The sequence below is a fragment of the Oncorhynchus keta genome, chromosome 18 (genome assembly GCF_023373465.1).
Source record: "Oncorhynchus keta strain PuntledgeMale-10-30-2019 chromosome 18, Oket_V2, whole genome shotgun sequence".
In the NCBI taxonomy this organism is placed as follows: Eukaryota; Metazoa; Chordata; class Actinopteri; order Salmoniformes; family Salmonidae; genus Oncorhynchus; species Oncorhynchus keta.
This window is the reverse complement of record NC_068438.1, coordinates 57438095-57451854: the sequence shown is the minus strand read 5'-3', so window position 1 is coordinate 57451854 and position 13760 is coordinate 57438095. Positions and strand designations below refer to the sequence as shown.

Here is a 13760-nt window from a genome sequence, read left to right as displayed (position 1 = left end):
ATAAAGGTTGATTGGTTGATTGATTGACATGAAAATAACTGCGATAACTCACATTGCACGTTGAGCACAACACTGTCTGTAATCCTCTCGTTGTTGTAGGTTACGATGCAGGTGAGTTTCTGTTTGTGTGTCTCTCTGCTCGGCACGACCACATAGTTGCTCCTAACGGTCACCGTGCCGTTGGCATTCTGCGTCTCTTGGAACGTGGCTTCGCCCTTCAGCCTCGTGTCCCACTTGATCACACTCTGAGGCTTTCCATTGGCCGAGAGGCAGGTCGCCACGGTCATCTTCCGCTTCTGGGGGCGGGCCACGATGGTGGGCGTGGTCAAGGTCATTCGGGTCTGAGGTCGAGCTGGAAGGAAAGAGCGATAATAAACGTGAACAAAACAAACAAAGTGATTAACGCTCATGCCACTAACTTGAATTACCAATGGGGGTCATTTTAACACCAAGAAGAAACTATTGAAAAGCAACAATCATAGCAAAATACAAATGTATTTCCTATCAAAACATCATAAAGGGACTAGTCTTAAAACAAGGCTGGAAACAAGGCTCTTTCTTGATTTAAATCAACGAAGGAACGTCCCTCCCTGACGTGTTCAAAGCCAAACCCAGTTGTCAGAAAGCCTCGACAGATGGAGGAGCTTTCCAAAAGAACAACATCTTCCAAATGAAATCCTTTGAGGGCTGGCAATTAGCAATTTACTACAGTGACATCAAAAGGCTCAGGTAAGCACGGGAGAACGCTCACATGGGAAACTGTAGCTGTGGAGCAGACAAACAGCAGCAGATAGCTATGATATGAAGAGCAGCAGATAGCTATGATATGAAGAGCAGCAGATAGCTAGGATATGAAGAGCTGCAGATAGCTTGGATATGAAGAGCTGCAGATAGCTATGATATGAAGAGCTGCAGAAAGCTAGGATATGAAGAGCTGCAGATAGCTAGGATATGAAGAGCTGCAGATAGATTTGACATGAAGAGCTGCAGATAGCTATGATATGAAGAGCAGCAGATAGATTTGACATGAAGAGCTGCAGATAGCTATGATATGAAGAGCAGCAGATAGACAGGATATGAAGAGCTGCAGATAGCTATGATATGAAGAGCTGCAGATATATTTGACATGAAGAGCTGCAGATAGAGAGGATATGAAGAGCTGCAGATAGATATGATATGAAGAGCTGCATATAGCTATGATATGAAGAGCAGCAGATAGCTAGGATATGAAGAGCTGCAGATAGAGAGGATATGAAGAGCTGCAGATAGCTAGGATATGAAGAGCTGCATATAGCTATGATATGAAGAGCTGCAGATAGAGAGGATATGAAGAGCTGCAGATAGATATGATATGAAGAGCTGCATATAGCTATGATATGAAGAGCAGCAGATAGACAGGATATGAAGAGCTGCAGATAGCTATGATATGAAGAGCTGCAGATATATTTGACATGAAGAGCTGCAGATAGAATGATATGAAGAGCAGCAGATAGCTATTATGAAGAGCTGCAGATAGACAGGATATGAAGAGCTGCAGATAGATATGATATGAAGAGCTGCAGATATATTTGACATGAAGAGCTGCAGATAGATATGATATGAAGAGCTGCAGATAGCTAGGATATGAAGAGCTGCAGATAGAGAGGATATGAAGAGCTGCAGATAGCTATGATATGAAGAGCTGCAGATATATTTGACATGAAGAGCTGCAGATAGAGAGGATATGAAGAGCTGCAGATAGATATGATATGAAGAGCTGCATATAGCTATGATATGAAGAGCAGCAGATAGCTAGGATATGAAGAGCTGCAGATAGAGAGGATATGAAGAGCTGCAGATAGCTAGGATATGAAGAGCTGCATATAGCTATGATATGAAGAGCTGCAGATAGAGAGGATATGAAGAGCTGCAGATAGATATGATATGAAGAGCTGCATATAGCTATGATATGAAGAGCAGCAGATAGACAGGATATGAAGAGCTGCAGATAGCTATGATATGAAGAGCTGCAGATATATTTGACATGAAGAGCTGCAGATAGCTATGATATGAAGAGCAGCAGATAGCTAGGATATGAAGAGCTGCAGATAGACAGGATATGAAGAGCTGCAGATAGATATGATATGAAGAGCTGCAGATATATTTGACATGAAGAGCTGCAGATAGATATGATATGAAGAGCTGCAGATAGCTAGGATATGAAGAGCTGCAGATAGAGAGGATATGAAGAGCTGCAGATAGCTAGGATATGAAGAGCTGCAGATAGCTAGGATATGAAGAGCAGCAGATAGACAGGATATGAAGAGCTGCAGATAGCTATGATATGAAGAGCTGCAGATATATTTGACATGAAGAGCTGCAGATAGCTATGATATGAAGAGCAGCAGATAGCTAGGATATGAAGAGCTGCAGATAGCTAGGATATGAAGAGCTACAGATAGATATGATATGAAGAGCAGCAGATAGCTAGGATATGAAGAGCAGCAGATAGACAGGATATGAAGAGCTGCAGATAGCTATGATATGAAGAGCAGCAGATAGCTATGATATGAAGCGCTGCAGATGGCTTTCATATGCTTTGCGAGGCATTGGAAAACCTCCCTTGTCTTTGTGGTTGAATCTGTGTTTGAAATTCACTGCTCGACTGAGGGACCTTACAGATAATTCTATGTGTGGGATACAGAGATGAGGTAGTCATAAAACATTTTGAATTAAATTTTGAATGAATTTTTCTACAAATGTCTAAAAACATCATTCCAGTTTGACATTATGGAGTTTCATGTGTAGGACACTGACAAAGAAATCTACATTCAATCCATGTTAAATTCAGGCTGTAACACATACAAATGTTGAACAAGTCAAGGGGTGAGAATAGTTTCTGAAGGCCCTGTACTTATTTATTTCTCTGTACTCTTGCAGCATCTCTGGTTACATGAAAGCAATATGGCTGTGTGCTTTATGGCGGTGTGTTCCTTCTGGGGAAATATCTATGAATAGAATATATCACATCTCCAACACTTTCACAGAAACACAGCCTGGTTAAGTGGCCTGACAGGTTTTGTAAGGTTAGAATGCTATAGTGTCTGACCTCACAATCAAGTAAGCAAGTTAAGTGCAGGTCCAGGGCAGGTCAAGGGCAGGTCAAGTGCAGGTCAAGGACAGGTCAAGTACAGGTGTAGGGCAGGTCAAGGGCAGGTCAAGGGCAGGTCAAGAGCAGGTCAAGTGCAGGTCAAGTGCAGGTCAAGGGCAGGTCAAGGGCAGGTCAAGTGCAGGTGTAGGGCAGGTCAAGGGCAGGTCAAGTGTCATTCTAATTCTAATTGACGGGGGTGACTAGAATGTCTTGGTTATCAGGTCATTCTAATTGACGGGGGCTGACTAGAATGTCTTGGTTATCAGATCATTCTAATTGACGGGGGGTGACTAGAATGTCTTGGTTATCAGGTAATTCTAATTGACGGGGGGTGACTAGAATGTCTTGGTTATCAGGTCATTCTAATTGACGGGGGGTGACTAGAATGTCTTGGTTATCAGGTCATTCTAATTGACTGGGGGTGACTAGAATGTCTTGGTTATCAGGTCATTCTAATTGACGGGGGGTGACTAGAATGTCTTGGTTATCAGGTCATTCTAATTGACGGGGGGTGACTAGAATGTCTTGGTTATCAGGTCATTCTAATTGACGGGGGGTGACTAGAATGTCTTGGTTATCAGGTCATTCTAATTGACGGTGGGTGACTAGAATGTCTTGGTTATCAGGTCATTCTAATTGACGGGGGGTGACTAGAATGTCTTGGTTATCAGGTAATTCTAATTGACGGGGGGTGACTAGAATGTCTTGGTTATCAGGTCATTCTAATTGACGGGGGGTGACTAGAATGTCTTGGTTATCAGGTAATTCTAATTGACGGTGGGTGACTAGAATGTCTTGGTTATCAGATCATTCTAATTGACGGGGGGTGACTAGAATGTCTTGGTTATCAGGTCATTCTAATTGACGGGGGGCTGACTAGAATGTCTTGGTTATCAGGTCATTCTAATTGACGGGGGCTGACTAGAATGTCTTGGTTATCAGGTAATGTCATATTGGGTTGTTACCAAACACAGTGAGGTTTATATTGTGTTAACTAGTCCTTACCAAACACAGTGAGGTTTATATTGTGTTTACTAGTCCTTACCAAACACGGTGAGGTTTATATTGTGTTAACTAGTCCTTACCAAACACAGTGAGGTTTATATTGTGTTTATAGTCATTACCAAACACAGTGAGGTTTATATTGTGTTTACTAGTCCTACCAAACACAGTGAGGTTTATATTGTGTTTACTATCTCTTACCAAACACTTGGTTATCAGGTTTATATTGTGTTTACTAGTCCTTACCAAACACAGTGAGGTTTATAGAATGTGTTAACTAGTCCTTACCAAACACAGTGAGGTTTATATTGTGTTAACTAGTCCTTACCAAACACGGTTGGTTTATATTGTGTTTACTAGTCCTTACCAAACACAGTGAGGTTTATATTGTGTTTACTAGAATGTCTTACCAAACACAGTGAGGTTTATATTGTGTTTACTAGTCCTTACCAAACACAGTGAGGTTTATATTGTGTTAACTAGTCCTTACCAAACACGGTGAGGTTTATATTGTGTTTACTAGTCCTTACCAAACACAGTGAGGTTTATATTGTGTTAACTAGTCCTTACCAAACACGGTGAGGTTTATATTGTGTTTACTAGTCCTTACCAAACACAGTGAGGTTTATATTGTGTTTACTAGTCCTTACCAAACACAGTGAGGTCTATATTGTGTTTACTAGTCCTTACCAAACACAGTGAGGTTTATATTGTGTTTACTAGTCCTTACCAAACACAGTGTCTTGGTTTATATTGTGTTTACTAGCTCTTACCAAACACGGTGAGGTTTATATTGTGTTAACTAGTCCTTACCAAACACAGAGGTCTAGATTGTCTTTACTAGTCCTTACCAAACACAGTGAGGTTTATATTGTGTTTACTAGCTCTTACCAAACACGGTGAGGTTTATATTGTGTTTACTAGTCCTTACCAAACACAGTGAGGGGGGCTATTGTGTTTACTAGTCCTTCCAAACACAGTGAGGTTTATATTGTGTTAACTAGTCCTTACCAAACACGGTGAGGTTTATATTGTGTTTACTAGTCCTTACCAAACACAGTGAGGTTTATATTGTGTTTACTAGTCCTTACCAAACACGGTGAGGTTTATATTGTGTTTACTAGTCCTTACCAAACACAGTGAGGTTTATATTGTGTTTACTAGTCCTTACCAAACACAGTGAGGTTTATATTGTGTTTACTAGTCCTTACCAAACACAGTGAGGTTTATATTGTGTTAACTAGTCCTTACCAAACACAGTGAGGTTTATATTGTGTTTACTAGTCCTTACCAAACACAGTGAGGTTTATATTGTGTTTACTAGTCCTTACCAAACACAGTGAGGTTTATATTGTGTTTACTAGTCCTTACCAAACACAGTGAGGTTTATATTGTGTTTACTAGTCCTTACCAAACACAGTGAGGTTTATATTGTGTTTACTAGCTCTTACCAAACACGGTGAGGTTTATATTGTGTTTACTAGTCCTTACCAAACACAGTGAGGTTTATATTGTGTTTACTAGTCCTTACCAAACACAGTGAGGTTTATATTGTGTTTACTAGTCCTTACCAAACACAGTGAGGTTTATATTGTGTTTACTAGTCCTTACCAAACACAGTGAGGTTTATATTGTGTTTACTAGTCCTTACCAAACACAGTGAGGTTTATATTGTGTTAACTAGTCCTTACCAAACACAGTGAGGTTTATATTGTGTTTACTAGTCCTTACCAAACACAGTGAGGTTTATATTGTGTTTACTAGCTCTTACCAAACACGGTGAGGTTTATATTGTGTTTACTAGTCCTTACCAAACACAGTGAGGTTTATATTGTGTTTACTAGTCCTTACCAAACACAGTGAGGTTTATATTGTGTTAACTAGTCCTTACCAAACACGGTGAGGTTTATATTGTGTTTACTAGTCCTTACCAAACACAGTGAGGTTTATATTGTGTTTACTAGTCCTTACCAAACACAGTGAGGTTTATATTGTGTTTACTAGTCCTTACCAAACACAGTGAGGTTTATATTGTGTTTACTAGTCCTTACCAAACACAGTGAGGTTTATATTGTGTTTACTAGTCCTTACCAAACACAGTGAGGTTTATATTGTGTTAACTAGTCCTTACCAAACACAGTGAGGTTTATATTGTGTTTACTAGTCCTTACCAAACACAGTGAGGTTTATATTGTGTTAACTAGTCCTTACCAAACACAGTGAGGTTTATATTGTGTTTACTAGTCCTTACCAAACACAGTGAGGTTTATATTGTGTTTACTAGTCCTTACCAAACACAGTGAGGTTTATATTGTGTTTACTAGTCCTTACCAAACACAGTGAGGTTTATATTGTGTTTACTAGCTCTTACCAAACACGGTGAGGTTGACCATGTTCTCTCGGTTCCCAGCAGGGAAGGTGGTGTACTCGCAGATGTATGCGGCCTCATCAGACAGCCTCAGGTTGGAGAACATGATGGTGGTGTCCTCCAGAGACGGGGTACGGTGGCGGACCGCGGCCTGCTTGAAGGTCACCCTCTCCTTGAAGGGCGGGAGCACGGACACCCCCAGCGACGGGTTGGCGATGGCCACGTTCTGTTTGGTGCCGTTCAGGAACTTCTGCCACGTCACCTGAGAGATCTTGACTGGAGGGTTGGAATTAACGAAGATACAACGCAGCTCCACCTGGGAGCCCACGAAGCCTGACTTAATGGAGTCCATCTGGACACTCTGTCCATCTCCAGCTGAGAGGAGGACAGAGGGGAGGGAGGAGGAGGAGGAGGAGAGGAGGGAGGGGGAGGGGAGGGGGAGGGGAGGAGAGGAGGTGGAGGAGGGAGGAGGGAGGGGAGGGGGAGGAGAGGAGAGGGGAGGGGGAGGGAGAGGAGGAGGGGAGGGGGGAGAGGAGGGGGGCGGGGAGGGAGAGGAGGGGGGGGAGGGGGAGGGAGGAGGAGGGAGGAGGAGGAGGAGGGGGAGGAGAGGAGGAGGGAGAGGAGGAGGGAGGAGGGAGAGGAGGAGGGGGGGAGGGGGAGGAGGGGGAGGAGGGAGGAGGGGAGGGAGGAGGGGAGGAGGGGAGGAGGGGGGGGAGGGAGAGGAGGAGGGGAAGGGGAGGAGAGGAGGAGAGGAGGAGGAGAGAGGGGGAGGGAGGGGAAAGGGGGAGACAGAGAGAGAGGGAAGGAGAGGGAATGAGAACAAAACAACATTTCATTATGATCTGCAGGCCCACAAGTCCATTCCAGCCTGCTTGGCAGAGTGTAGACGCACCATCCATCCACACACACTGCAAGCTCCACATATTTAATCCCAGGGAAACACCCACCACACACCCCGAGTTCCACAAAAACAACCCGATCCCTAAACCGACACTGAGACGTCCTCCAGTGCTTGTTGAACGGTCCCTGTTGATAAGCCCAGTATAAACACAGTAAAGAACAAAAATATGTTTTGAGCAAAAGAGTGTATTTAAGACAACTGAGAACTTCAAGTTTACAGTTGGTCAGATGGGAATCTGTGATGTCATCGGCCTCCCCCCTTGCTTGAGGAACAATCGAGGAGACAAAGTACAGGTTTTCACGGGTCTACCTGACTGAGTCTGAAGTTCTGTAGTAGACCCTCAGTTCAGGATGGTTTACTGAGACTAGCTGGCACAGCAGTTCTAACCTGGCAGGATGGTTTACTGAGACTAGCTGGCACAGCAGTTCTAACCTGGCAGGATGGTTTACTGAGACTAGCTGGCACAGCAGTTCTAACCTGGCAGGATGGTTTACTGAGACTAGCTGGCACAGCAGTTCTAACCTGGCAGGATGGTTTACTGAGACTAGCTGGCACAGCAGTTCTAACCTGGCAGGATGGTTTACTGAGACTAGTTGGCACAGCAGTTCTAACCTGGCAGGATGGTTAACTGAGACTAGCTGGCACCACAGTTCTAACCTGGCAGGATGGTTTACTGAGACAAGCTGGCACAGCAGTTCTAACCTGGCAGGATGGTTTACTGAGACTAGCTGGCACCACAGTTCTAACCTGGCAGGATGGTTTACTGAGACTAGCTGGCACAGCAGTTCTAACCTGGCAGGATGGTTTACTGAGACTAGCTGGCACAGCAGTTCTAAAGCCCTAACGTCAGCTCAGCTGTCCCTCAACACATAACTCCTTTCTCCATCCTACTCTCTCTCTACCTCCCTCTATATCCATCCTTCTCTCTCTACCTCCATCCTTCTCTCTCTACCTCCCTCTATCTCCATCCCGAGCTGACAAGGTAAAAATCTGTCGTTCTGCCCCTGAACAAGGCAGTTAACCCACTGTTCCCCGGTAGGCTGTCATTGTAAATAAGAATTTGTTCTTAACTGACTTTCCTAGTTAAATAAATACAATTATAAACTCCATCATCCTCTCTCTCTAGCCCATCCTTCTTTCTCCCTACATTCCACAATCTTATCTTCTCCCCCCTTATCCTCTCCTCACCCTCTTCTCACCTTCTCCTCTCCTCCCCCTCTCCTCACCCTCTCACCCCTCCTCCTACATACAGACCCTGTGTCCCTGCTCTCAACTCGGGTACTGAATTTCATGGTATTACAGCTGGACCATTGGCTGTGGCGACACTGAAACAACAATACTGAGAAAGAGAGAGAGATAGGTGGTGAGATGAGAGAGAATGAGATGGAAAGAGAGCGAGATGGTGAGAGAGAGAGAGAGAGAGATAGGTGGTGAGATGAGAGAGAATGAGATGGAAAGAGAGCGAGATGGTGAGAGCGAGAGAGAGAGAGAGAGAGAGAGAGAGAGAGAGAGAGAGAGAGAGAGAGAGAGAGAGAGAGAGAGAGAGAGAGAGAGATGAGAGAGAGAAGAATGAGATGGAGAGAGCGAGAGATGGTGAGAGAGAAATGGAGACAGATGAGAGAGAGAGAGAGAGAGAGAGAGAGAGAGAGAGAGAGAGAGAGAGAGAGAGATGGAGAGAGAGAGACCTCATTCTCCTCATTCTCTTTACCCTCTCAGACTCTCAGCCCACACAGATGCCATCCAGAGGGAATTGTGGGGAATAAAATTGACGTAGTCCCAAAAATGATGTACAGGACAAAATAAAAACCCTCCAACCCAAAAAGGCCTGTGGTGTTGATGGTATCCTACATGAAATGATAAAATATACAGACCACAAATTCCATCTGGCTATACTAAAACTCTTTAACATCATCCTCAGCTCTGGCATCTTCCCCAATATTTGGACCCAAGGACTGATCACCCCAATCCACAAAAGTGGAGACAGATTTGACCCCAATAACTACCGTGGTATATGTGTCAACAGCAACCTTGGCAAAATCCTCTGCATTATCATTAACAATAGACTTGTACATTTCCTCAGTGAAAACAATGTGCTGAGCAAATGTCAAATAGGCTTTTTACCAAATTACCATACGACAGACCACGTATTCACCCCCCACACCCCAATTGACAAACAAAAAAAACAAAAATAAGGCAAAGTCTGTTGATTTTAAAAATGCTTTTGACTCAATTTGGCACGAGGGTCCGCTATACACATTTATGGTAAGTGGTGTTTGGTGAAAAACATATGATACTATGCACACAAACAACTAGTGAACAATTAAAATTGGCAAAAAAAACACACATTTCTTTCCACAGGGACGTGGGGTGAGACAGGGATGCAGCTTGAACCCTCTTCAATATATAAATCAACAAATTAGCAGAACAGAATGCCCAGCCTCTGAAGTCAAATGTCTCCTGATGAGCTGGTGCTTCTGTCCCCAACCAAGGAGGGCCTACAGCAGCACCTAGATTCTCTCTCTCTCCCTTGGCCTACAGCAGCACCTAGATTATGTCTCTCTCTCTCAGGCTTTATTGGCATGGTAAACATAACGTTACCAAAGCCAGTGATATAGATAATAAACAAAAGTGAAGTAAACAATATCAAAATGAGCAGTAAACATTACGCTCACCAAAGCACCATATTAAAATGACATTTCAAATGTCATAGTATGGCTATTTACAGTTTTGTAATGATGTGCAAAAAGTTAAAGTATAAAAGGGAAAATACATAAACATAAACGTGACTCGTTTCAGGAAACTAGGTGTTGCGTGTCACTACTTCACAGGAGAGCCATTTGAACATAAAATGTTTTTTAAATCAAAATGGAACATGTGAACTTTCATGTTCCTGAATAACAAACATGTATGCCATCTGTAAATACAAAAACTATTCAATTACGAGCCTAGTTGGTTTAGCCACGGAAAAAGTCAGCAACCTTCCCACTAGCCATGATTGGCTGGACATGCCTAGAGTTTGGATTGGTCTGCCATGTAGCACACATCTGTCTATAATATAATAATAATATAATATAATAATATATGCCATTTAGCAGACGCTTTTATCCAAAGCGACTTACAGTCATGTGTGCATACATTCTACATATGGGTGGTCCCGGGAATCGAACCCACTACCCTGGCGTTACAAGCGCCATGCTCTACCAACTGAGCTACAGAAGGACTATAATATGAGCTAGTGAGTATGTGTAGGTAAATCTTTCTTACAATATCACATAGTAGAACTGCATAAGTGTTGCTCTTGACTTTCTGGAGGACTGAGTTTTGAAATCAGTGGAATTAGAGTATGATAGCTAAGGAGATGGAAAAAACATCTGTCTCTGGATTACATCTTCAAACTAATGGCAACAATGGCATCCGTGACAGGGAGGGAGAAGAATCCAACCATGTTTACAGGTAAGAGAGTCTAGCTAGCTACATTTTCCGATAATACACCATTCTAATTTCGTCAGAAACTCATTTTCATTTCAAGTGAATGTGTACTGTTAGCTAGCTAGATAACGTTAGCTGACTTGCTTAGCAAGCTAACTGTGTAGTAATATTATTTGTATCGCAGAGCCATTTGCAATGCTATTTATAGCCTAATGTTAATTAGTTAACCTGATTGGTGAGCTACCTGCAGGTTCATGGTAATGCTATGAGTTGGGAATATGGTTAATTGTTTAGCTAGCTGGCTACATGTATATAAAAAAAGACTCCACTATGCCAAGTAACTATTTCAATAGAATGTTTTTTATGTCACTGAGACAATCGTCGATAAGACATAGCTGGTAAATTCACTCTAGGTATCTACTTTGATTTCAGAGCACTCTCGTCTGAGTGTACCGGAGCACAGAATAACTGACAAAATGTACTAACGCTCAACACAGAGTAAACGTTGACAAAAAAAAATCATAATTAAATTGTTGCCAGCAGCAGAGTTGCAGTAACCAACGCTCTGGATAACCTAAAAACAGCCTAACCAGCTCTGCTAGGGCGAGTAAAATGGTCCGAGTGGGGTGTTATCTCATTTGTGTCTGGAAATAGCTAGCAAGCTAGCCAACATTGACCAGTTAGCTTGGGTGCTTGACTGTTGTGAAGTCAGAATGCTCAGATTAACCCTACTCCTCAGCATGTCCAGTGTGCCCTCTGAACGCTCCGAGAGCAAAACGCTCTGAATTTACGAACTGACAATCTGACAACACTCTGAGTTTACGAACGGACAATCTGACAACGCTCTGAGTTTACGAACTGACAATCTGACAACGCTCTGAGTTTACGAACGGACAATCTGACAACGCTCTGAGTTTACGAACTGACAACGCTCTGAGTTTACGAACGGACAATCTGACAACGCTCTGAGTTTACGAACTGACAATCTGACAACGCTCTGAGTTTACGAACTGACAATCTGACAACGCTCTGAGTTTACGAACGGACAATCTGACAACGCTCTGAGTTTACGAACGGACAATCTGACAACGCTCTGAGTTTACGAACTGACAATCTGACAACGCTCTGAGTTTACGAACGGACAATCTGACAACGCTCTGAGTTTACGAACGGACAATCTGACAACGCTCTGAGTTTACGAACGGACAATCTGACAACGCTCTGAGTTTAGGAACTGACAACGCTCTGAGTTTACGAACGGACAATCTGACAACGCTCTGAGTTTACGAACTGACAATCTGACAACGCTCTGAGTTTACGAACGGACAATCTGACAACGCTCTGAGTTTACGAACGGACAATCTGACAACGCTCTGAGTTTACGAACTGACAATCTGACAAAGCTCTGAGTTTATGAACTGACAATCTGACAACGCTCTGAGTTTACGAACTGACAATCTGACAACGCTCTGAGTTTACGAACGGACAATCTGACAACGCTCTGAGTTTACGAACGGACAATCTGACAACGCTCTGAGTTTAGGAACTGACAACGCTCTGAGTTTACGAACGGACAATCTGACAACGCTCTGAGTTTACAACTGACAATCTGACAACGCTCTGAGTTTACGAACGGACAATCTGACAACGCTCTGAGTTTACGAACGGACAATCTGACAACGCTCTGAGTTTAGGAACTGACAACGCTCTGAGTTTAAACGGACAATCTGACAACGCTCTGAGTTTACGAACTGACAATCTGACAACGCTCTGAGTTTACGAACGGACAATCTGACAACGCTCTGAGTTTACGAACGGACAATCTGACAACGCTCTGAGTTTACGAACTGACAATCTGACAAAGCTCTGAGTTTATGAACTGACAATCTGACAATGCTCTGAGTTTACGAACTGACAATCTGACAACGCTCTGAGTTTACGAACGGACAATCTGACAACGCTCTGAGTTTACGAACGGACAATCTGACAACGCTCTGAGTTTACGAACTGACAATCTGACAAAGCTCTGAGTTTATGAACTGACAATCTGACAACGCTCTGAGTTTACGAACTGACAATCTGACAACGCTCTGAGTTTACGAACGGACAATCTGACAACGCTCTGAGTTTACGAACGGACAATCTGACAACGCTCTGAGTTTAGGAACTGACAACGCTCTGAGTTTACGAACGGACAATCTGACAACGCTCTGAGTTTACGAACTGACAATCTGACAACGCTCTGAGTTTACGAACGGACAATCTGACAACGCTCTGAGTTTACGAACGGACAATCTGACAACGCTCTGAGTTTAGGAACTGACAATCTGACAATGCTCTGAGTTTACGAACGGACAATCTGACAACGCTCTGAGTTTACGAACTGACAATCTGACAACGCTCTGAGTTTACGAACTGACAATCTGACAATGCTCTGAGTTTACGAACGGACAATCTGACAACGCTCTGAGTTTACGAACTGACAATCTGACAACGCTCTGAGTTTAGGAACTGACAACGCTCTGAGTTTACGAACTGACAACGCTCTGAGTTTACAAACGGACAATCTGACAACGCTCTGAGTTTACGAACGGACAATCTGACAACGCTCTGAGTTTACGAACTGACAATCTGACAAAGCTCTGAGTTTATGAAGTGACAATCTGACAATGCTCTGAGTTTACGAACGGACAATCTGACAACGCTCTGAGTTTACGAACGGACAATCTGACAACGCTCTGAGTTTACGAACTGACAATCTGACAACGCTCTGAGTTTACGAACAGACAATCTGACAACGCTCTGAGTTTACGAACGGACAATCTGACAACGCTCTGAGTTTAGGAACTGACAATCTGACAATGCTCTGAGTTTACGAACGGACAATCTGACAACGCTCTGAGTTTACGAACTGACAATCTGACAACGCT

At 43.2% G+C, this 13760-nt stretch overlaps 1 protein-coding gene across 2 annotated transcripts in view; it reads right to left on the bottom strand.

Annotated features, from left to right (window-relative positions):
- The window catches only part of nectin1b (nectin cell adhesion molecule 1b), a 419153-nt gene that overhangs the window by 301871 nt on the left and 103522 nt on the right, over positions 1–13760 (bottom strand). For both annotated transcript variants that reach the window (XM_052468740.1, XM_052468739.1), the window contains exons 3-4: positions 6504–6875; positions 53–352 (exon numbers count right to left, since the gene is read on the bottom strand). In XM_052468740.1, coding sequence (XP_052324700.1) covers positions 53–352; positions 6504–6852 — 649 coding nt within the window. In that variant the 5' untranslated portion in view covers positions 6853–6875. The remainder of the gene's footprint in view (positions 1–52; positions 353–6503; positions 6876–13760) is intronic.